This window comes from Spermophilus citellus, assembly GCF_964194105.1.
Source record: "Spermophilus citellus genome assembly, chromosome: 3".
Taxonomy (NCBI): domain Eukaryota; kingdom Metazoa; phylum Chordata; class Mammalia; order Rodentia; family Sciuridae; genus Spermophilus; species Spermophilus citellus.
In genome coordinates, this window is record NC_138184.1 from 209,578,261 (window position 1) to 209,604,669 (window position 26,409).

A 26,409-nucleotide genomic window follows, 5' to 3' on the forward strand; every position below is an offset into this window, starting at 1 on the left:
AAAAAACTAAAAGAGGAGGTAAAATTTTCAGAATGCAAAAAAGATGAAGGGCTTCCTATTGGTGAAAGAGTTCGTGGCATATCAGACAAGACAAGGAAAAATGCAAACTTAAGCATATTAAGAATATCACAGAAAAAACTCTGAAAGAGTTTTGAAAGGACAGATAACGTATATTGGACTAATAAGGTAGGAATATATCAGAGTGTTTAACAGCAGTAATAAATGGAAGAAAACAGTAAAGTTAAGAACTACCCAGGGGTGGGGCTGGGATTATGGTTCAGTGGTAGAGTGCTCGCTTAGCACATGCGAGGCCCTGGGTTCACTCCTCAGCACCCATTAAAAAAAAAGACAAATAGACACAGGAAGAGATGCTAAGCCTGCTTAATCATTAGGAAGTACAGATCAAAACCATGATAAAAATGCTACTTCACACACACTAAGATAATTATATTATGAAAGACAAACAATAGCCAGGCACCGTTGTATATACCTGAAATCCAGTGGCACAGGAGGATCCCAAGTTCAAAGTATGTAAACAAAAAAATAAAATATAAATTTTAAAAAGGGCTGGGGATGTGACTCAGTGATTAAGCACCCCTGGATTTAATAGGTGGTAGCAAAAAACAAACAAAACCACAATAACAAAAGTTATTAAAAAACAATATGTTGATAATGATGTGGAAAGATTGGAACCTTTATAAAATGGTAAAATGGTGTGGGCATGAGGAGATGGAAAGTGACTATTAATTAGGTTACAGTTTTTTTTTGAAGTCATGAAAATGTTCTAAAATTGGAAATGATTTCACATCATTTCACAATGATGTGATTATACAAAAAAATATCAGTGTCCATATTAAATGAGTAAATTGTATGGTATGTGAATTATATCTGTTTTTTAAAGCCATAAAAAGCTTGAGTAGGTAATAGCTTTGAGTATAAAACTTGTAGGCAAAATCAACAATATGAAGTATAAGTGTCATATTGGATATTAAAGATGAAAGAAATGGGACATGAATAGTTTGTAGTGTGCTTTGGGTAAAAACTTTTTTTTTTTTTTTAGTTTTAGGTGGACACAATATCTTTATTTTATATTTATGTGGTGCTGAGGATCGAACCTAGTGCTTCATGCATGCTAGGTGAGCACTCTACCACTGAGCCACAATCCCAGCCCCCCAAAAACCAATTTTTAATAATACCTAATAGTACAGCTTTATAAACATTGTAGTCTTACCTCTCTGGGTATTATAAACCTACTCACTGCTTCTGTTTACACAAGGCAATCCTTTCATTTTCTCTTCTGCCACCAATATTCTTCTAAGCAGAATTTGATATTATATAAAATGAAATGTATAATATTTGATTTTATACTTTCTATGCTCGTACATGCACCTTTCAGTCCATTGTTTCTTTAATCCATTCTCTTTGATGGCATCCTCCCTACTGTACCATTATATAGAATTTGGATTTTCTTTCTTTCTCCATTAATTTCCATTCCTCTTCCAAATTTCTATTCCTTCAGTGCGTCCTTATGTAGGGATTCTAAGGTAAATAATTTGTTGCATGGGCTCGTTTAAGATTATGCTTCCTTAATGATTCTGTTTTATTGTGGAACAGAGGTCAACAAACTTTTCATATAAAGAGCTTAGATGTGAGCTGGAGTTGTGACTCTAAAGTAGAGCACGTGTCTCACATGAATTTGATCCTTAGCACAACATACAAATAAATAAATAAATAAATAAAGGTATTGTGTCCATCTACAACCAAAAAAATTTATTTTAAAAAAAGAGCTAGATGTGATGATTATTTTTACTTTTGCCTGCCGTACTTTGCAGTAACCTTTCTATTTTGGGGTGAGAACAGCCATAGGTAACATATAAATGAATGGACATGGCCTGATATGACTGAGCAGGCCAAATCAAACCATAGTTTGCCAAGGTGTGTTTGAGAATTCTTAATTCATATACTCACTATAAAGACAAAATAAGATAAATTTAAGTGGAATACATTTAGGTATTTATATCTTCTACTTTCACCACTTAGGAAAGAGGTCCCATTTCTTCACTGTTTTATCTTTCTTCAGGATTATCTGAGGAACAGTGATTAGAACCTCAGCACATCCCTTGAAAATTTACCAAACTTTTTTAACAGAATACCAGACTTAACCACTAAAACTATGGTGTGAGAGTTGTTATTAAGATTAGATCAGTGACTATAAAAATAAATATAAATATTGTGCATAGATGCATACAAATTATGCATTATATTTTATATGTGCTTATAATTTTGTAATATATAGACTGTGGATTACATTTGGATAGTCTTTGAAATGTCCCAAATTTATTGAATAGGAATGTAAAAGGACACATGAATTTAAATAAACTCAGAAGAAATCAGTATTTGGCTGTACAAAATTAGACTAAGAATCAGTCCAGGCGTGGTGGCACACACCTGTAATCCCAGCAACTGGGATGGTTGAAGCACGAGGATTACAAGCTTGATGCTAGCCTTAGCAATTTAGCAAGATCCTCAGCAATTTAGCCAGACGCCTGTCTCAAAATAAAAAAGGACTGGAGATGTATTCATTCAATTGAACACAATGGATTCAATTCCCCATACCAGAAAAGGAAAAAAAAAGAAAGAAAGAAATCAAGATCAGTATAGCTAGCATCTCCTGCCATAATATTCTAGATTGATATAAGTATTTTTCTTCAATCTGATGTTTGTTAAGCTTTTTGAGGATTTGATAATTGTTCATGGTTAAAAGAAATGTAGTGTTGAAGCAGTGACATTATTTTATATCATAGCAATTATGTTGTCAAATTGCTGAGACCATAAAATATATAAACTATATATATATATAATTACTTTACAACTAATGTGTCCAAATAATAAGAAAAATTTGCATTTGCTATATCAGTGTATTATAAATTACTTGATAATGCAGAATGATCATAACTTATTTAATGGATTCCTTAGAAAAAAATTCTACCTGGGGAGTAAAAGATTCTCAGGAAAACAAAATGACATAATATACCTCAGATTTTTTAATCTTTTGTAGAAATTATTATATGTCATGAACAGATATTTGAATGATCCTGATCTTATTAAACAAACATATCTCATTTTTGGTCTAAGTTTTTTTGTTTCCAGGTCAAAAATTGAATATTTTATCTCTACTTTTAAATGAAACTGACCCAGTAATAAGTTAATTAAAGCATTATCTTTTCTACCTCAGATTAAAAAGATTACGTTGTATACCTCTCTCTCCTTCTAGCTCCATTCTGATAGTGACATTCATTTATTCTTTCAAGAAAACGTTTTTAAAAATGTTCAACATCTATAGTAATTAGAGAACTGCAAATTGAAACTACCCTGAGATTCCATCTCTAGTCATAATGGCAGTTATCAAGAATACAAACAACAGGGGTTAGGGTTGTGGCTCAGCGATGGAGTGCTTGCCTATCACACAAGGTCCTGGGTTCAATCCTAAGCACCACATAATAGATAAATAAAATAAAGGTATTGTGTCCAACTACAACTAAAAAATATTTTTAAAAATTACAAACAACAATAAGTGTTGGCGAGGATGTGGGGATAAAGGCACACTCATACATTGCTGGTGGGACTACAAATTGGTGCAACCAGTCTGGAAAGCAGTATGGAGATTCCTTTGAAAACTTGAAATGGAACCACCATTTGACCCACTCCTCAATGTATCCCCAAAGAACTACATCAACATTCTATAGTAATGCAGCCACATAAATGTTTATAGCAGCTCAATTCACAATAGCTAAAGTGTGGAAGCAACCTAGATGCCCTTCAATAAATGAATGACTAAAGAAACCATAGTGTACACAATGGAATATTACTCAGCATTAAAAGAGAATAAAATTATAGTGTTTGCAGGTAAATGGATGGAGTTGGAGAGTATCATGCTTAATGAAGTAAGCCAATCCCCCAAAAACAGGGCCTGAATGTTCTCTCTGATAAGTGGATGCTGACCTATAATGGGGGGGGATGCACATGGGAAAAATGGAGGAACTTTGATTGGGCAAAGGTGAGGGAGAAGGGGAGTAGGAAAGATGGTGGAATGAGATGGACATCATTACCCTAGGTACATGTATAACTGCATGTATGGTACAGCGCTACATCGTGTATAACCAGAGAAATGAAAAGTTGTGCTGTGATTGTGTACAATGAATCAAAATGCATTCTGCTGTCATATATACCTAATTAGAATTAATTAATTAATTAAAAAAGAAACAGTTGAGTAAATATTGTATGTCAGGCCCTATTCTAGGCTCTAGGAACAAAATAGTGAACAAACAACCTCTGCCCTTATGGAGGTTACATCTAGACAGGGAAAAGGCAATAAGCCATCTTCTACTGTTTAGTGAAATGGATTATGGGGTTGGAGCTCAGTGGTAGGAGGGCTTTGCCTAGCATGTGCAAGGCATTGGGTTTGATTCTCAGCACCACATATAATAAATAAAATAAAGATATCATTAAAAAAAAAGATATCATTGACAACTAAAAAATATATATTAAAAAAACAGATTATGCCGTTTGTTAGAAGATAAGTACTGCAGATACATAGAACAGGATAAAGATGTATAATATTTTAAAGAGTTAGTACTAATCTATGTAACATGAATATGGTCATCTTATTTTTTTTCCCCCAATTTATAGTTCCGATGACAGGATTCACACAGAGAGCAACTATTGATCCAGAACTGAATGAAATACATGTCTTATCTGGACTCAGCAAAGACAAGGAAAAAAGGGAAGAGAATGTCAGAAATTCATTCTGGATCTATGACATTGTGAGGAATAGTTGGTAAGCAACCCTTAATTGTGCTGTAGTCCCAATGTTATATTTATGTGAGGTTTATTCAAAAGATGAGAGAAATAAGAGGTTTGTGTTAATTTAAATATCCATATTTTTAAAAAATCGGTGTTTTTATAATGTCAGTATCATAGATAAAAATCTGTGTGTATACAGGAGTGTTGAGTGAATGGAATTCTGTGTTGTGCAGTTAGTAGATAGTTCCTTGTCAGGGAGTCAGGAGAATTATATTTAGTCTGCTACAAAATAGATGTATGAACTTGAAAACAATGCTTTTTTTTTTTAGTTGACACATTATATGTAAATGGTGTATAATTTTTCATTCTTCTGGTTGTACATGATGTAGAATCACATTGGCCGTGTAGTCATACATACGGTAATAATGTCTAATTCATTTTACTGTTCTTCCTAGCCCCAGGCCCCCTCCCCTCCCTTCACTCCCCCTACCTAATCCATAGTAAACCTCTTCTTTCCTAGCTCCCCCCAACACCTTATTGTGAATTAGCATCCACATATCAGAGAAAACATTTAGCCTTTGGTTTGGGGGGGCATTGGCTTATTTTGCTTAGCATGATATTCTTCAGCTCTATCCATTTACCGGCAAATGCCATAATTTCATTCTTCTTTAAGGCTGAGTAATATTACATTGTGTTTATATACCACATTTTCTTTATCCATTCATCTGTTGAAGGACTCCTAGGTTGGTTCCATAGTTTAGCTATTGTGAGTTAAGCTGCTACATCACTGTAGTATGCTGATTTTAAGTCTTTGGGGTATAAACCGAGGAGTTGGATAGCTGGGTCTGGGGAATCTCCATATCACTTTCCATAATGGTCACACCAATTTGCAGTCCCACCAGCAATGTATGAGTGAACCTTTTCCCCCACATCCTTGCCAACATTATTGTTGCTTGTATTCTTGATGATTGCCATTCTGACTGGAGTGAGATGAAATCTTAGAGTAGTTTTGATTTGCATTTCTCTAATTGCTAGAGATGTTGAACATTTTTTCACAAATGTGTTGTTTGATTGTATTTCTTCTTCTGTGAAGTATCTGTAAAGTTCCTTAGCCAATTTATTGATTGGGTTATTTGGGGGGGTTTTTTGGCATTAACTTTTTTGAGTTCTTTATATATCCTAGAGATTTATGCTCTATCAGAGGTGTATGTGGTAAAGATTTTCTCCCATTCTGTAGGCTCTCTCTTCACGTTATTGTTTCCTTTGCTGAGAAGAAGCTTTTTAGTTTGAACCCATCCCATTTATTTTTTATTTTTTAGATATGTATTTTTTAGTTGTAGATGGACACAGTGCCTTTATTTTATTTATTTATTTTTATGTGGTGCTGAGGATCAAATTCAGTGCCTTATACATGCTAGGCAAGTGTTCTACCACTGAGCCACAACCTCAGCCCCCATCCCATTTATTGATTCTTGATTTTACTTCTTGTGCTTTAAGAGTCTTGTTAAGGAAGTCAAATCCTACGCCGATGTGGTGAAGATTTGGGCCTACTTTTTTTTCTATTAGGCACAGGATCTCTATTCTAGTGCCTAAGTCTTTGATCCACTTTGTGTTTTGTACAGGATGAGAGATAGGGGTTTAATTTTATTTTGTTACATCCATTTTGTGGATTTCCCAGTACCATTTGTTGAATATGCTATCTTTTTCCCAGTGAAAGTTTTTGGCGACTTTGTGTAGTATGAGACAGCTATATTTATGTGGATTTGTCTCTGTGTCTTCTATATTGTACCATTGGTTTATGTGTCTGTTTTGGTGCCAATATCATGCCATTTTTGTTACTATGGCTCTGAAATATAGTTTAAGGTCTGGTATTTTGATGCCTTCTGCTTTACTCTTCTTGCTAAGGATTGCTTTGGCTATTCTGGGTTTTTTATTTTTCCAAATGAATTTCATGATTGCTTTTTCTTTCTTTCTTTCTTTCTTTTTTTTTTTAGTTGTACATGACACAATACCTTTATTTATTTATTTGTTTGTTTATTTATGTTGTGCTAAGGATTGAACCCAGTGCCTCACATGTTCTAGGCAAGTGCTCTACCACTGAGCCACAACCCCAGTCCGCTTTTTCTATTTCTATGAAGAGTGTTGTTGGGATTTTAATATAAATTGCACTAAATCTGTATAACGCTTTTGGTAGTATGGCGATTTTGACAATATTAATTCTGCCTATCTAGGAGCATGGGAGGTCTTTCCATCTTCTAAGGTCTTCTTCAATTTCTTTCTTTAGTGTTCTGTAATTTTCATTGTAGAGGTTTTTCACCTTTTTTGTTAGATTGATTCCCAAGGGTTTTTTTTTTTTTGAGACTATGAAATATGTTTTTCTAATTTCTCTTTCAGTAGATTCATCACTGAGAGAACAAGCTTTTTTAAATGTCCCCAGGTCTTAGTTTTTTATAAACTGTAAAAGTTTGACAAGAGTAAATTGAGGACATTATTACTCTTAGCATTTCCAGAGAGGACCCTTTGTCACAGAGCATCTCACAAAACTGGTTCTGCACAGTTTGTTTGGGAAATATTGACCCAGAAGATCCAGCTGTCACATTCTGTGGTGGCACCAGAAATGAATATTCTACAGAACAGAAACACTTCAAAGAACTTCCTCCATTTGGTAATGGATAGTAGTACTCAGAAACTAAGAGATTTATTGTTTTCTAAATAGGATGTTTATTTATAATCAGAATGAAAACAGTGTACTGTGAGTCTTTTTATTGTGAATAATAAACAGGATTGCCTCCCTTTCAACTTTCAGTTTGAGCCTTTATATGTACTGTTTGTGTTTCACAGCATGAGATAGGTTGTTTTAGAGTGAGCTATTTGATGACCATTAAAAGAATTTCAGAACTCAGTTCTAACAAATGCATATTGTTTTATGAGAGTTATCAGAACTTTAAGCTTTGATGAGAACAAATATATAATTTGATTTTTTGTTGGTAATTGGCAATTAATTTGCTTGCTATATTTGTATTAACATTGCTGCAAATTTTCCAGAGTAGAATGCCTTAAAAGCAATGTCTTGCAGGTCTTGCGTCTATAAGAATGATCAAGCTGCAAAAGACAATCCAAGTAAAAGTCTGCAGGAAGAAGAACCATGTCCAAGATTTGCCCACCAGCTTGTTTATGATGAGTTACACAAGGTGTGTTCACTACTTTGACCTGTAAATATTTTGTGGCCTAATCTGAAAAAACCTCCAAATATATCTCTTTCTGATTTTTTAAGTGGATTTGAATAAAAAGTTATGATCTATAGCAAATAGTAGTATGTGTATTAGATATTCAGTATCAGTTCTCTCTAAAATTCTTTAAGAGAACAATTATTTTTTTCATAGGCTATAATTTTTGGCACTTCTCTTTTGAAAACTGTTATTGGCTGCTTCTACACTTGTATAGCATATATAAAGTCCTGGGTCTAATCCTTAGCTACACACACACACACACAAAAAAAGTACAGTTTTGAGTATTTGGGTACCTTTGCCAATGATACGAAAAGGAGGAGATAGATTTGTAACTTCCTGGTTTTAGAGACTTTCCATTGTGTAAAGAAGCCATTTTATCTATATTTTTCTGTATGAATGACCTGTCTTCCACCATCCTTTTGAAAATCATCGTGCACTCTGAAGTTTGAATGTAACTAAGTATTTAAAGTGGTTTCTTTAACTATTTCTGCCTTTAATTAAGCAGGTAGTTTAGTGATTAGACACAGATTATATGGAAATTTACTGACAGAGCCCTGTTCTTTCTGTTAAAGCTATAGGTGATTAAAAGTCTGGGCTATATAGTTTGAGACCCCTAGGTGAAAGATACATGAGATGAATAAAAGTCTCTTAGAGTCTTCCAATTTAGAAGGTTAAATGAATTTCACATGTGGAACAGAAATAATATCTCTATGGTATAATACTGATACTGCCCGTTATCAGTGACAAGTTCTGCTCCCTCACATGTTGAAGTTTGAACAGTAGAGAATCATGCTGAGGCAAGCATATAAAGCAGGGTTTACTTTAAAAGAGGTAATATAGACTTCTCCCTGGAGGGAGAAGGGGGCCATAGCTGGTATCCTGGTATACCAAGAAGCAATGTGTTCTACCTCTTTATGTCTTTCTTCCCCTTACCTTTTTCCTTCCTGCATACCTGTGACTAGCCCAGGATATGCTCAGTGGGATGGCCAAAAGGTGGGAAACAGGTGGACTGAAAGGGGAAGGGCAGAATGGAGCGGCCCTGGGACACATTAATTAACAACTTTATAGCTCCCTGTAGGTACCCGGGACAGTTCCTCAGCAATAGATTGGAGCAGAGTAGAATGCCTTAAAAGCAATGTCTTGCAGGTCTGGTATTATGATGCCTTCTGCTTTACTCTTCATGCTAAGGATTGCTTTGGCTATTCTGGGTTTTTTATTTTTCCAAATGAATTTCATGATTGCTTTTTCTTTCTTTCTTTTTTCTTTTTTTTTTAGTTGTACATGACACAGTACCTTTATTTATTTGTTTGTTTGTTTATTTATGTTGTGCTAAGGATTGTGCTAAGGTTCTTGATCAGGGTGGAGGAAGGGCTCTGAAGGAATTAACATTTCAGTCCCTCAGGGAGCAGTCCCCAACTTCCAGTACTCACTCAAATTGGCCTCCTTGATCTGACCTGACTCAGTTTATCTATCTGTATTGACTTCCTGTCTAATTTTGGCTTTAATACCATTGACTGTAGTGTTTTAAAATTTCAGGAAATGCTTTAAAACTTTTGACAGAATAACATTAAAACTCTAATATAAGCCAGGCACAGTGGTGCACGCCTGTAATTCCAGTGGCTCAGAGGCTGAGACAGGAAGATCACAGATTCAAAGCCAACCTAAGTTGTTGAGGCTAGCCTCATTCTCCTGCCTCAGCAATGGTGAGGTGCTAAGCAAATCAGTGAGACCCTATGTCTAAATAAAATACAAAATAGGACTGGAGATGTGGCTCAGTGGTTGAGTGCCCCTGAGTTCAATACCTAGTAGAGGTGGGGGAGGGGAAGGGGGAAAAGGGGGTAGGGGTGGGGGAGGGGGGAGGGATGGAGTAGGGGGGCTGGGGGAGGGGTGGGGAGGTTGGGGGTTAGGGGGCGAGGGGGGTTGAGGGGGCGGGAGGGTTGGGGGGTGGGGGAGACTGGGGGGATAGGGGGCAGGAAGGGTTGGGGGGATGCGGACCACAAAGCATCTAATATAATAGTGAAATCATTATTGCTTTCCTTTTACATTTCTTTTTTGGTATTAATTAAATAATTTTAAAACTATTTTACAAATTATATGTTCCATTTAATATTTGGTATTTAGGTTAAAGCAAAATAAGATAACATTTTTATAAGGTTTTTAGATTCAGTGATTCAATTCAACATGTATGTCAGTTTTTTTAAAAAATATTATTTGCTATTTTGATCAATACTTGATTAACTTGATAATGCCTATTATTTGTTGTCTTCCATAAATTTATCTTGGATTAAATTCTTCCCCTAAGAATTTGTTTGTTTCTTTTCTATCATTGTTTTTGTTTTATGTCTTCTGCTATCATTATAATTGTGGTAATACAACTTATTTCAGTATGAAGTGTAGTTTAGGAAAGTAGCCATAGTGCTTTATAGCTCAGTGGTAGAGTATACATGAGACCTAGGTTCAATTCCTAGTTATTAAAAAAAAAAAAAAAGTTTGGGGGACATTGGGGGTAGAAGAGGAGGGGAGGGGAGTCTTTGGTAAAAATTATATTTGTAGTATTACATATTACTACCCAAATGAAAACATTATACCAGGGCTTCTATAGTTTCTTGAAATATATGAATTTTTAAAAATTTGGTTTGTTGTGTTTACCATAGGTTCATTATTTATTTGGTGGAAATCCAGGAAAATCTTGCTCTCCAAAGATGAGACTTGATGACTTCTGGTCTCTGAAATTGTGTAGACCTTCAAAAGATTACTTATTGAGGCATTGCAAGTATCTCATAAGAAAACACAGGTATGAAAATAATTTACTGAAAACTTTAACATTATTGGCTATTGTTGGTAGCTAACTCTGGAGATCTGACTTTGTTTTTGCAACTCTAACAAAGAAAAGAGTGTAGCCACATGTGGTGGTGCACACTAGTAATCCTAGTGATATGGGAGGCTGAGGCAGGAGAATGAGGCCAACCTCAACAACTTAGCAAGCCCCTGTCTCAAAATAAGAAAGAAAGAGGGATTGGGGTGTAGCTCAGTGGTAGCATGCTCCTGGGTTGAATCCTCAGTACACCTGTCCCACCAAAAAAAGAAAGAAAGAAAATAGCATAAATACTGTGCAGATCATATTGTTTTGTAGATGCTTGTTTTTTGCTTTTCTCTCAAAGGCAAAGTGCTAAGATTTTTAATACAGAGAAAGTGAAATTCTGTGAATATTAAAATAATAGAAAAAAATTTTGTGAAGGCTGTGTACCTACTTTGGAATAACTCAAGTCCTAACTACTACAAATCAGATCAGCTTTAGAGTATTGATATATGCCTGACTTGTTCTTAACTCTTCATAGTGAATGTGGTGGTATATTAGATTACATATCTTTATGGTTTGATTTTTCACAATATAACTTTAAAATATGGTTATAGTTTTCTTTACCAATTAAGTTTTGTTTTTGTTTTAATTGTCACTTTATTTTCCCTTTTAAAAATATTTTGGGGGCTGGGTACAGTGGCATATGCCTGTATACCCAGTGATTCGGTGGTTGAGGCAGGGTGACTGCAAATTCAAAGCCAGCCTCAGCAACTTATGGAGGCCCCAAGCAACTTAGCAAGACCCTGTCTCAAAATTAACATTAAAAAGGGCTGGAGATGTGGCTCAGTCGTGGAGTATTTGCCAAGATTGCATGAAACCCTGGGTTTGATTCTCAGCACCACAAAATAATAATGGTATTCATAATAATGCTTTCATTAGATAGGTAAAATGGCAGTTTATGGTGCAAACATCATTGCATCATTATTAGTGACTTTTCCTAATTAAGACATAAAGTGAGCCAGGTGCAGTGGCTCATGCCTATAATCCCAGTGCTAGGGCAGCTGAAGCAGGAGGATTACAAATTCAAGACTAGCCTCATCAACTAGCTAGTCTTGAGACCCTAAACAACATAGTGAGACCCTGTCTCAAAATAAAAAATAAAAGGGGCTGGGGATGTGACTCAGGATTTAAGTGCCCCTGAGTTTAATCACCAGTACACCCCCACCCCATAAAAAGGAAAAATAAAGTCAAAGTGAGGAGTGAAAATGGATAAAGAATTTTTTTTAAATGAATCATTTAAATATATGATGAAAGATTAACAAATCTTGTGAGTGTGAGAATAATTTATGAAATAAAGAAATTGAAATTAAAAGATAGGAAGTTTGTGATTGGAAACATTAGTCTTGGAAATTAGCTACTATGGGAAAAGAAATGTGTTACCTTATCTCAGAACTTAAACAAAAAAACCTTTAAAGGAGAATTTAAGAATATATAAAGAACTTATCCATTCATATAAACTGTTTTCAACTAAAGTTAATAATAGTAACATAAAAATATGAAGCATAGTATTCTTTTCTGTTTATGATTGCTTTTTGCCTGTATTCTGATAGCTAGTGTCTAAATGGAAAAAGGACTAGATCTTGATGGATAGACCTGGTATTCATTTTAAGTCTTCTGTCTTGACCTCTCTGGAGATCACTTTGCTCATTTGTAGAATGGCAAAAGCAACCACATAAATGGTGTACTAGATTTTGTCCTAGGCTCTATGGATTTATCAGTGAAGAATAAAAAGAAAAGTTCGTGCCTTCAAAGGGAGATTAATAATAATTATATAATAAGTACTATGGAAAAAAAATAAAACAGATTAAGAGCTATTGTTACAGGTGAAAGAGCTGGAGGGTTGTTTTTTTGTTTGTCTGTTTTGTTTTGTTTTTTTTGTACTAGGAATTGAACCCAGAGGTGTTTTACCCACTGAGCCACATCCCCAGTCCATTTTATGTTTTATTTTGAGGCAGGGTCTTGCCAAGTTGCTGAGTCTGGCCTCAAACTTGCAATTCTTTTGCCTCAGTCACCCAGCTCACTGGGATTACAGAAATGTGCCACTATACCTGGTTTGGAGATGCAATTTTAAATAAAATTATTAGGGTAGACCTTACAACCCCCCCCCAAAAAAAAAGACTTTTTGTTTATTTGCTTCTACTTAGAGAACTAATGGATATGAGGGAATGTATTGTGTAGATATTTAGTGGGAGATGTTCCAGAAAGGCAAGGCTCTGAGGTTAAAAAATATGCCTGGATTATTTGAGGAGTATAAGAAGGGTAGTGTGGTAGAAGTGAAATGAGTGAGGTGATTAGGTGAGATGAGGTCAAAGAGATACAAAAAGGGAAGGACCTTTGGCGCCTTCTCAGCATTTGAACAGTGAGGCCCAAGGAGAATGTTTAGGAGACTAGAACAGTTCTAACTACCAGGAGCTGCAGTAGTCACTTTTTTTTTTTGTACTTTTTTCTGCTGCTTTGTCTGCTTCTGCTATTTAACTGACTCCTCCTAATTTTGTTCCCTTGGCTTCAGGACCTGGAGAGAGAGGGTTAGATCCAACATTTCATGACTTCTATTTATTGCCCTCTCTATTTGCCTTTTACATGTCCTTATATATCTCACCTTTGATTCTTGGAAAGAATTCCTAGGAGAGAGTGGCCCTTTTGGGAAGACTTTTGCCAAGCCACTTTATAAACTGTTGATCAAGCTTGAGACTGTTTACAGGCTCATGTGCCAAACGTCTGGTTTAATCTGTTGTAAATAAAATGTAAAATGACCTCTGCCTAAGGGACTCTCATTGAGGACTAGCAGCTTGGCTGTCCCTTTCAGGGTATTACCTGGTACATAAGAGTTGTGATATTTTCCTAGTCTTTGTCTCCTATCTAATGTACAGATAGCTTGCAACTAAGATTGCCATCAGCCTGAATACCTCTGGGAAAGGCCAAAGCAAATTATATGAATTTTCTTTGTCTATGATATTTAGAACAGTGTGACAATTTATTAGAAATAAAATACATAATTAAAGCATGTATAATTATACTTTAATAAAAGGACATTATCTTATTTAAATAGACCCTGATAGTTGTGTTCTCCCCACCCTTCATGGTATACAAGATTAAACCTAGGAGTGCTCTACCACTGAGCTACATCCGCAGCCCTTTTATTTTTTATTTTGAGACAGGGTTTCCCTAAGTTGTCCAGGCTGGTCTCAAACTTGCAGTCTGGGCTGGGGTTGTAGCTCAGTGGTAGAGCACTTGTGTAGCATGTGTAAGCCACTGGGTTTGATCCTCAGCACCACATAAAAATAAATAAATAAAATAAAGGTATTGTGTTCATCTACAACTAAAAAATTAAAACAAGAACTTGCAATCTACATACCTTATCCTCTCAAATTACTGGGATTGTAGGTATGTGCCATTGTACCCCACTACATTTTTTTTTTTAAGAGAATGTTTCTGTTGCCTGGAATGCCCAAAGCCCTGGGGTTAAATCCCTAGTGTGTGTGTGTGTGTGTGTGTGTGTGTGTGTCTGTCTGTCTGTCTGTCTCTCTCTCTCTCTTTTACACACACACACACACACACACACACACCCCAAACAAGCAAAAACAGAGCAAGAGAACTCTTTTCCTTTTCAGTTTTGGAATCCACCTGTATTTTATTCTGTTTTTCTGCTCCTTACTAGCTCTTATCTTTGCCAGATTCATTTTAGAGGCCTCAGGTTCTTATTTATTTGTTTAAACTGTTGAGCTGGATGTGGTGGCACACGCCTGAATTCCCAGCAGTTTAAGAAGCTGAGACAGGTGGATCACAAGTTCAAAGCCAGCCTCAGCAACAACTAGGCACTAAAGCAACTCAGTGAGACCCTGTCTCTAAATAAAATACAAAATAGGGCTGGGGATGTGGCTCAGTGGTCAAGTGCCCCAGCTTCAGTCCCCAGTACCAAAAAAAAGCAACAAAAATACCTGTTGAAAAATGTTTCACCATCATAGAGTTATTTTGATATAGCTTAAAAATGATAACAGAGCAGGTAATAAAATTTGAATAGGCATATTTTCTAACAAATTTAAAATGCTTGCTAAGTGGTTGGTGCAGTTTTTCTGTTACTTTGTTACTCTTAATCAATGACTGAAACATGGAAACATTCTCATTAAAAATATTGAATGTTAAAAAATATATTGAATGTTAATGATACTCATTAAAAGAGACCATATTCATTTCAGTTTCCAATGTATTTATTAAAAATCTCCATGGGAAAATATATTGTACAAATCTAAGCAAGTAGATTTTATAAGCACTTGTTTTTGATGAAAGCATTGAGCTCTTTTGGAGTTCTGTTATCCAAAATATATGACATAGAGACTGTTTTGTAGTGAACTTAATTCTCAGTTATAGTTTTAATGCAAGGGTAGGATGTACTCTCTAGGTAGGATGTATTCTCTAGCATCTCAACTGCTTGTGGCCACCTGGCATTGCCATTGTGTCTCTATGTGCTCTACATCTACACTATTTGCATGTTTGTATTCTTACCCAGGAATCCCAGACTCAAGTTTTTTAGATACTAAGAATAACTCATCTTATACACAATGTATTTCATTCTGGGTCTTAAAAGACATTTCTTGTGTTATATTATGACTCAAAATAATTATTATTCTGATTTATATTTTCTAGGTTTGAAGAAAAGGCTCAAATGGATCCCCTTAGTGCTCTAAAATATTTACAAAATGATCTTTATATAACTGTGGATCATTCAGATCCAGAAGAGACAAAAGAGGTAAGGAAAGGTGGTAATGACCTACAGGAATTGAGTATGTTTTAAAATGTCTTTCTAACTTGAGTGTTAAAAATGAAAATTTGACACTAAGCTTAAAAATGATAACAGAGCAGGTAAATTAAAAATTGAACAGGCATATTTTCATTTGATAAAATTCAGGTGACACAGGAAACCCATTCGAATTCTCACATATAAAGTTTTAACTTAGACATTAGTTTTGTTTTTCAGGAAGAAAACAAAGTTTTACTTTTTCCATAATCCCATGATTCTTTTGCTTAAGGATTACGTAATAGTTCAGTACCAACTTTTCTACTGGTATTTAAGATCACTCAAGAGTAAACAAAACTTAGGTTTATGGGAGTAGCGTCCTTGCTGTCTTAATGTTTATTATATGAATGTTGTAGCAGTATAGCTTGACTGTAGGTTACTACATTCAACAGTAGTTCCTAAGCCTGAGAAACAATAGCTGACCATGATTGTTGAAGTTTTTGTTACATGGGATAAAGCAACTGTTTCAAAAGATTTCACATTCTTAAGGGCATATTTGCCCATCCACTGTGTGAATGTGCCTGCAATGATTTGCATGGTTTTATATTTTATAGTCTTTCTTCCCACTAACTGCTGAGATTCCTTTTGTCATTTTTTTTTCTCTGCCAGCCATCTTGCAGCATCTGAACTATATTCCATTTTGCTTTTCTGCTCATAGAATTTGTACTAATGATATGTAGTTCTCTTCTTTACATCCATTTCCCTTTTAGCTGTTGCTTTGCTTTGACTTTGTAAAAACAATATCAAGCAGTGTTTTTCTCTCCTCAGCATCAGTATAAGTGGTTTCAGATTTAATGTCAAATCCCTTTCAGGCACCAGGTTCATTGTACTTTTAAATCAGTAGAGCCAGCCATGTCCTCAGCACCAAAATGAAGACAGATTCTTTCATAGTATCCTGCTGTGAAAATAAGTCCTGTTGCTCTTACTCAGTATTGGTTATTACCCCAGGGTAGGTAGAGAATCAGCAGAACACACTTTAGAACCCTGTGTGGGGACAATTAATTTTAATTGTCTTTTCTTGAGACTTACTCAATTCATGATAACTATTTGAAAGAGGGGAAATTATTAGTTTTGCTCAGAAGCAAAATACGTTTGGTATAATCCATTTTTACTTACAACTCTACATAGTTGCAGAGAGAACATTAATGTTAATTTTATTGGATCATGCATTTAAGAGTTGTAAATAGATATCCTTGTGATCTGTCCATATTCTATATAAAATGGCTATAACTGGGCAGTCATTTTCCTCTTATTTTTAAAACCAAAACAAAGTATTTCAAAGTAAATAATTTCAGCTGTGTGAGCTGTAAGTAGGCCAAAGAAAACAGTTTGTACTTAGCTAAGTTAATAGGCAAAAATCAGGACAGGGAGGAATTTCAAGTTCACATAGACCCATTTATTAATTTTGGTAGCTAATTTCTATTTTTTTTCTTTTTCAAATAGTAACAACTTCTCTTTTATATGCTATATATTTCCATTTTATTTCCTAAAAAACTTAAGCCAGAGTTGTTTGGTCCTGTTATAAGTTAATAAAATGACATTCTGGGTGCTGGGGTTGTGACTCAACAGTAGAGTGCTCACCTAGCACATGCAATTTCTGGGTTCCATCCTCTGCACCACATATAAATAAATAAATAAAAATAAAGGTGTTGTGTCCATCTACAACTAAAAAATAAATAAAATAAAATAAAATGGCATTCTGTGTGTTAGTATCAGTTACCTCAGAAAATTTTACAAAACCAGTACTCCTACCCAAATTCTCCTCTGGCTGCATATCTAACAAAAAACAGAAAACACATTTGATATTGGGGATTATTGGTCTGAAAGGCAATTATTCTGTTTAAGAATGCGTGAACAGATATAACTTTCAAAACTTCTTATATTCCAGTAATCCATTTTGGGGAAGAAAATCCCCAGTGACAGAGTATTTATTATATTTGCAATACTTTTCAGTAAGACACCTAAACTTTCACTTTTCATTATAGGAGATCATTCCCCTCGTTGCAAAAGGCCTATTTCTCATTTTCTGTAGTAGCTTGCTTTTGTTCTATTTGTATGTTTTACAAATTTTTCATTATTTAAATGACTTTCAGAAACCAAAAGGTTTTTTGGATTTTGTACACATGGTTATCAATATGATTATCATCATTGTGCCAATTATTAGGATGAGGACAGTAAACTACCAGCTATATACTAGAACATGGTTCTTTGTTTCCTCTAGTCTCCACAACATGTTTTCAGAATTGGTGATAAAATTCAGTAATTTTATAAACTGATTTTTTTAAGTATTTTTTTTCTAGAAAAGGCTTGAAAAATGTGTACCAAATTCAAGTCTACCATTTTCAGAGGGTACTTATAGAGAAGGAAAGAAAAAAAGTAGTTTTCAGCCAGTATAGCATGTTCTGAATTAATTATATAGTGCCTGCGCTGTTTCCACAGTACTTGTATCATTCATTTAATAGTTTGATTTCCTACAATGTGCCAGGCATTCTAGGCTTAGGAGATACATCAGCAAACAAAACAAGATCCCTGCCCAGAAGGCTCTTATGTTCCTTTGGGAGAGACAATAAACAGTAAGCATATTAAATTAGCAAGGTATATAGCATGATAGAATTTGATAAGCATTACAGGAAAATAAAATAAGCTACAGGAAGGATAAAGGGGATCAGAGGTAAGAATTGGGCAATTCTAATAAGATGATCATAATAGACCTCAATTAGAAATAAGACTTGCACAAAGACTTGAAGGATTGAGGAAATGAGCTAGGCAGATAATTTGGTAAAGATAGTATCTAGCAAATCGGGGGTTAGAACAAAGATCCTAGGGTGGAAACATTCTGGCATGATTTAGAAGAGTGGCATGCAATCCATGGTGACTAGAGTAGAGAAGAAAAGTGAGAGCAGTCAGAGATGAGGTCACAGAGTAAGAGCAAGGACTGGGAAAACAGATGGTGAATGCCTTCCGAAGCCTTTTTAGGACTTTGGCTTTTAGCGTGATTGAAGAAGTCAGTTCGGGCTTATTGTGTAGAAGAATGATGTGATCTACACTCTGTTTTAATTAGATCACTGTGACTACTATATTGACAACAGACTAAAGGGGGAAAAGTATGTTGACAGAAAGACTCACAAAGAAGATTTTAGAAATCTAAGCAAGAAATTGTTCAAGTTCAGATCAAAATAGTAGAAATAGAGAGAATAGTAGCAATAGAGAGATAAGCAAAATCGACCAAATTTTCAGTATATTTAAATGTAGAACCAACAAGTTTTTATGGTGAATTGAATGTAACATTCAAATAAATAACTCCAAAGTTTTTTTACCTAAAAAACTGGAAGGATGAAATTAACTTTCAGTTGAAATGAGAAGGTTCTGAGGGGAGTTGTTTGTGGTGGTAGGTGGGGACTTCTTACTGGAAATCAGAAAGTTGATTTTGGGTATGTTCATGAAACAACCAGATAAGGTGGTAGTTGGATATTTGAGTTCAGAGTTTGGGAAAGGGGTCTATAATGTCACTTGGTATATGTTAAAATCATAGGTTAATAAATATCAGTTCCACTTATTTAATCAGATTGTTACAATAAGTTTTCGACTCCTCCTCCTCTGTGTAGAACCAGTTAAGTTTATCTTTTACCTTAGGAGTTAGAAAAGATGAGCAAGTTAAACCCCAAATAAGAAAACAGGAAATTAGTGAAATAAGAAACAAGCAAAAGAGAAAAATTCAAAAGTGAAAAGTTGGTTTTTTGTAAAGGTAAATAAAATTGATAAACTCTAAGCAAGACTTATGAAGAAAAAAGTGAAAATTATATCAACATTACAGATAAAAGGTAGAAATCACGATGTTACATTAAAGAGTAATAAATTTAAGATCTTGATGAAATGGACAATACTTTAATGATATGATTTACCAAAACTGACATAAGAAGAAACAAAATATTAAGGAACCCATATCCGTTACAGAGATTGACTTTGTAATTAAAAATGTTCCAGGGAGTGAGAAGGGAAATCGCATGGAAATGGAAGGTGATCCTCAGGGTTATACATAATTACATATAAGAGGAAAGGACGGGTAAGAGAAGAATAATACAAGTGGAAGAAATGATTTACAGTAGAGGGGGAAGAGAGAGAAGAGGGGAGGGGAGGGGAGGGGAGGGGGGATAGTAGATAATAGGATAGACAGCAGAATACATCAGACACTAGAATGGCAATATGTAAATCAATGGAAGTGTAACTGATGTGATACAGCAATCTATACGGGGTAAAAATGGGAGTTCATAACCCACTTGAATCAAACTGTGAAATATGATATATTAAGAACTATGTAATGTTTTGAACGACCAACAATAATAAATAAATAAATAAATAAATAAAATACAAAAAAAAATGTTCCAATGGGGCTGGGGTTGTGGCTCAGTGGTAGAGCATTTGGCTGGCATGTGTGAGGTCCTGGGTTCGATTCTCAGCACCACATATAAATAAATAAGGTTCCATTGACAACTAAAAATATATATATTAAAAAAAAACTTTAATAAAATGTTCCAAGAAAGAAAGAGCCGTGGCTCTATCAATAAATTCTGTCAACCATTTAAGGAAGGGAAAAAAAAAATAACTAGTTTTGCATGGACCTCAGAAATCTGAAGGACATATGTGAGTCCTAAATCCTTTTATGAAGGTAGTTTAAAATGATATAAAATGTTGGTAAAGACATTACAAGCAAAAAAAAACAAAAAAACAAAAACAGTATCCTTCATTAATGTAGAAGCAAAATTCTTAAGAAAATTTTATCTGATTAAATTCAGCAATATATTAAGTAGTTAATATACTATTACCAAATATAAGTTTATCCCAGGGGCTAGGCCCAGAGGCACATGACTGAGGCAGGAGATTGCAGGTTCATGGCCAGCCTCAGCAACTTAGTGAGGCCCTAAACAACTTAATGAGATTCTGTCTTAAAATTAAAAAATCCAAAGAGCCGGGGATGTAACTGATAAAGCCCTCCTAGATTCAATCTCCAGTAAAAAAAAAAAAAAAAAAGTAGTAGTAGTAGTTTTATCTTAGAACTATATGATTAGTTTAACATTTGAAAATCACTGTAACTAACCACACTAACACAATAAAAGAGAAGAACCATAGATTATCTCCATAAATGGAGAAAAGCATCTAACAAAATTCAAACTCATTATGATAAAAATTTTTAGCAAACTAGGAATAAAAAGAAACTTCCAAAAATCTCATAAAGTACATCTATGAAAAACATGTAATAGGACCATACCTAATTGTAGAATATTAACCTCTTTCCCCTGAGATTATGACAAAGAAAAGATATATGCTCTCCTTACCTCTGTTCAACATATACCAGTTTTAGCTAGTGCAGTAAGGTAAGAAAAAGAAAGAAATAGCATGAAGATTGGAAAGGAAAAACTATTTTTTTTTGCATTTGTAGATAACTTGATTGTATTATAGAAAATCCCATATAATATACAAACCAATATAAATGAATTTAGGAAATTTACATAATACAAAGTCAATAGAAAAGAACAACCATATTTTTATAATAGCAATAAACAATTAGCAAATGAAAACTTAAGTCATACTGATCATATTAGCATAAAGAAATGTCAAATATGTAGTCCTAAGTCTATTATAAGAATTTATAATATTGGAGAGATTTATGGATTGAAAGACTAAAATTTTTTTTAAGTTGCACATTGTCCCCAAAATGGTCTTTAGCTTAATGCTGTCTCTTTTGATAATCTGCGAAGTTTGATTTTTGTTGTTGTTGAGGACATAAACAAGCTTATTCTAAAATTTATGTAGACATGCAAAGGATGTCGCTAGACTACCTTATATCAGGTCTTTTGTATAAAGCCACAGTAATGAAGGCAGCATGGTACTGGTCTAAGGACAAACAAATGGATCAATAGAATAGAATAGAGTCCAGAAATAGACTTGCATATATACATATATAATCAACTGGTTTTCGACCATGGTGCCAAATTCAAGGAAAGTTTATTTATTTGTTTAGTTTTTTGGACAAATGATTTGATTAACTGGTAATCTTAACCTGTGTTACTCTTTACATAAAAAATTAAGGTAGATTACTGATCTAAATATAAAATAATAATAAGCTTCAAGGAAAGAAAACAGATTTATCTTCACAACCTTAAAATAGGCAAGATTTTATAGACAACACAAAAGGCACTAAATATGAATGAGAAAAACTTGTTATTGGTCTTCAACAGAATTTAGATTTTTACTCATTAAAAGACATTAAGAGGGCTGGGGATATAGCTCAGTTTGTAGAGTGCTTGCCTTGTATGCACAAGGCCCTGAGTTTAATCCCCAGTACCACCAAAAATTAAAAAGACATTAAGAAAAGAAAATAGACAAACCACAAACTAACCAGTATTTTGCAGTAGAGATATCTGACTGAATATATATAAAACTTCCATATATTTTTAACTCTTCCTTTTATCCCCCCTTTTTTTTAACTTGTACTTAGATAGATACATCTGGAATATTTGTACCATTTATGACCTTCAAAAGACTGTTAGGGCTTATAAATATTAATGCAATTAATACCTGAAAATTTAAAGGTTGCAAACATAGATCCTGAGAAAATTGTGCTATCAATTGCTTGAGCATTGAGAAGTGCTAAGTAATTCCGTTGATACTCTACCCATTTGTCTACTCTTAGTCTTTCCTTTAACTTTCCTTTTTTCCAGCATCCTCCTTCAGGATAAATATAGTTTTGTAAAAATTTTTATTAATTTGTTAAATTGTCAGTGTTGCAATGGTTTGTCTTACCCTATTTTGTCATTATTTGGTTGCATTTTCTATTTTAAAGTAACTTTAGCTGGCTAGCCTGCAGATAATGTTTACAATATTATTTCCATTTGAAAAGGGGCTTTGAGGGCTGGGGTGGTGGCTCAGTGGTACAGCACTTGCCTAACACATGTGAAGCACAGGGTTTGATCCTCAGCACCACATAAAAAATAAATAAATAAAATAAAGATATTGTGCCCATATACAACTAAAAAATAAAAAAGAATACAATTGAAACCCATCTTAAAAAAAAAAAGAAAGAAAGGGGGCTTTGAGTTTTAATAATATAATTATACATGATTGTGGGATCCCAGTCTACTTTTTTGGGGACCCGCGTGTTTCTCACAGCAGAGATATCAGGTGTTTTATAGGGATATGGTTTTGTTGTTGTTTTGTTTTGTTTTGTTTGGAGATAAGAGTGCATTACACTAAAAATTCAGTGACTACATCTAGGGTACCGGTCTATTCATCTGTGACAAAGTCCCAAGTGAGTTATTTTATTTATGAGTTATTTTATTTTATGGCAGTAGACCTGCTGCTCCTTAGTAAATATATACTTTAATAAAATTTTTAAGTAAAATAATTTCAGTACTTGGTCTCATGTTTAGGAAAACAATAATAGCAGTCCAGTAGAAAAGTCAGCATATTGTTTAAATGTGATGTGCTTGCCAATATTTGTTGAATAGACTTGGGCAACACATGTGCAAAAATACACAGATACTAATAAATAGTCAAAGTTATAGAAAGTATTATTCTTAAATGTGCTAGCCATCTGATTTTCTTCTGTTTTACTTTGCAGTTTCAGCTCCTAGCTTCAGCTCTATTCAAATCTGGTTCTGATTTTACAGCTCTAGGTAAGTACATCAAGTAAGTAAGTCTAGTCAGATGCCCTAACATTTAAGGTTGGACTTTGGTTTCTTTAAAATGAAACAGTACTAGAGATATTCATCCAAATAAGTGGAACAAGTTTCAAGATAGGGTGTAAAATTTCTTATAACCTGCTTTTGCTTTTAAGGTTACTTTCCAAGTATCCTTGCCAGTTTGTAGATCAGTCTGTAATTCCTGTTATGCCACTACTGACTGGTGATACAATAGATGGCAGTAGAAGCATGGTCAAAATAAATTAGTTTAATACTGCTTGGAATGTCCACTCTATGTTGTACTTGCTATGAGATAGCACTTATTGGTTGAATGGTTTTTCCTTTTAGTTTGTTTTTTGTGGAATTGTATGGTGTCAAAAGAATGGTAATTGGGTAAGGCAATGAAATAAATGTTATGAGAGTAGAGAAAGTGAATAACCTCTTCCTTTAAAATTATAATTTTTGTTTGTTGCTATTTTAATTGTTCCAAGATAAGTTCTTAAGTTTTCTCAAGTAGATTGTAGTAAATTGAGGAGTTTGTAGAAATTCCAGAACCAAGAGCTTTAGTCTGGTAAATTTTTAAGAATTATTTTTTAATATTTGATAGCGTCAGCAAATATTCTACCTTCAGCTCATTATTGGTCTCTTCAGTTTTTCACCATCACATAGTAGTTGTTTGAAATGAGAATATCCACCTCTCTACTTGTCATTATAAAATGGTTATACAGTGAATTGTATTAATTCTATTGATACTAATATTGTTGTTATTTGCCTTAGAGTTGGGCAGTAGTGTTGGAATTTTCTTGTACATATAACATAAATACTTTTTATATGTGGAATAAAATAACACTTGAGGATATCAGTTTTTGATTTCTTCATTGTTTGCCTTTTCTCTCTCAAAGGTTAATTATTCCTCACCGTTTTTAATACATATGTAATTCTGGTGCTTTTCACTGGAATGGAAAAGAATATTCCTTGGGGTCTTGTTCTTTTCCATAACAAGTAATTGGGGCTTCTTTACTGATCAAGGCAACTCCAGTCCTAAATTCTAACTCCAGAATATGTAGGATTCCACAATACTAAACTAGCAGATTGCTGTGAAATGTAACTTCAGTAGGATCTCCTAGAATTTAGGTAATAGCTTAACACTATCTCATACATTCAAAAGCTTTTTTTTAAAATTATTTTTTAGTTGTAGTTGGACACAGCAACTATTTATTTTTATGTGGTGCTGAGGATCGAACCCAGGGCCTGGCATGTGCTAGGCGAGCATTCTACCACTGAGCCACAATCCCAGCCCCTCAAAAGCTTTTTGAAAAGGTCTTCAGACTACTAGAAATCACAACCCTGTGAGGATGGAGAATCTCTGGCCTTTCTGAATTTCATTATTTGAAATAGAAATCTAGTGATACATGATTTGGAAACTTGGCACACAGATACCCAATTTGAATGAATGTGTGCCTTATTATATATGCATACCACAGCCCAGGGCCATTATTTTCATTTATTGGTGAGCCGTACTAAATTGTCTCTGGCTAATTTTTAGCTTTTGGAACAAGAATTTCTTGACAGTTATTTGAATTATGTTTGATAGCGTCAGCAAATATTCTACCTTCAGCTCTACTCCTTTCTACTCTCTCTTCCCTTTTCCCTGCCAGCTAATATATTTTGTCAGGAACAATTTGTTTTACTTGGATGTTCAACAAACCTCAGATACACAGAGAACAATACAAACACAACAGAGAAAAATACAAAAAGGGAAAATTCCTGTGAGACTTTGTTTCCTATCTTGTCTGAAGGGAGGCCGTAGTTTAGTGGTGAGGAACTTGGATTGTAGCACAGTGGTTACCAGTTAGAGTTAAGGTTCAGATATGAGCTCTGCCTTGGCTGATTTTAGAAGTGACTTTGGGTCTGGAGCTCGCTGTAGAGGCCTTACCTGGACTGTGAAGTCTTGGGTTCCATCCTACCCCACCCCATTGCCACACACACGTACACTCTAAGGTGACCTTGATTTTTCTTTTTTCTCTTTTTTACAATTTTTTATTATTCATTTTTTAGTTTTCGGTGGACACAGCATCTTTATTTATTTTTATGTGGTGCTGAGGATCGAACCCAGCGCCCCGCGCATGCCAGGCGAGGGCCCTACCGCTTGAGCCACATCCCCAGCCCCAACCTTGATTTTTCTAATCATCACTTTCTTTATCTATAAGATAGAGGTAATGAGAGATCTTACCTGATTTGTTCAGAGAATTAAATGAAATAATTATGGAAATAATCATAGTAAAATACCAAATTCAGGTTGTAAATTTTAATAATGATAAATTTGATATGTTAATTATAAAAGGTTCTTTTTATAAGGTTTCATGCCTATTTAGAGTTTGTGAGTTTTGCTCTCATTCATTTTCTGTCAGACTATTTTAGATAATCAAATGGAAAGTAATTTATAAACAACTGGTGTTATCTTATTTTTAGAAAAATGACTGATTTTAGAGACAGATAACCTCCAAGGATCTTTATTTTAAAGCTTTTGTTGACTGTAAGCACATTTGAGATTGAACAGAATTATTATGCTAACTTGAAGAGCTGTTTCTTCTAGAAAGTATGGGAGCAATTGAGCTTTTTTTCAGCAAGATGTCTGACAAGTAGGAAAAATATGGTGTTTATAGCACAAGTTGCCATTTTCACTCTTCATTCCTCTAGAAGTTTACAGTCCAAATATGACATACATATAAGAATCCAGACAAATGCTTAAAACATTTTATGCCTCAAGTACAAGCTTTGGGGCACTCTATTGATATTTATGAATTAGAAGCCTTAAGAATTTCACATTTGGGGCTGAGGTTGTGCCTTAGTGGTAGAGCACTTGCCTAGCATATGTGAGGCACTGGGTTTGATTCCCAGCACCATAAATAAATAAATGCCCATCAACAACTAAAAAATTTTTTTTTAAATTCACATTTGCTTTGTACTTTTTAAAAAAATATATTTATTTCTTAGTTATAGGTGGACACAATATCTGTATTTTATATTTATGTGGTAATG

At 34.4% G+C, this 26,409-nt stretch overlaps 1 protein-coding gene across 2 annotated transcripts in view; it reads left to right on the forward strand.

Moving 5' to 3' along the window:
• The window catches only part of MKLN1 (muskelin 1), a 162,728-nt gene that overhangs the window by 130,191 nt on the left and 6,128 nt on the right, over positions 1 to 26,409 (forward strand). For both annotated transcript variants that reach the window (XM_081283892.1, XM_081283893.1), the window contains 5 exons: positions 4,690 to 4,837; positions 7,880 to 7,994; positions 10,688 to 10,827; positions 15,538 to 15,640; positions 23,307 to 23,361. In XM_081283892.1, the coding sequence (XP_081140018.1) occupies positions 4,690 to 4,837; positions 7,880 to 7,994; positions 10,688 to 10,827; positions 15,538 to 15,640; positions 23,307 to 23,361 (561 nt within the window). The remainder of the gene's footprint in view (positions 1 to 4,689; positions 4,838 to 7,879; positions 7,995 to 10,687; positions 10,828 to 15,537; positions 15,641 to 23,306; positions 23,362 to 26,409) is intronic.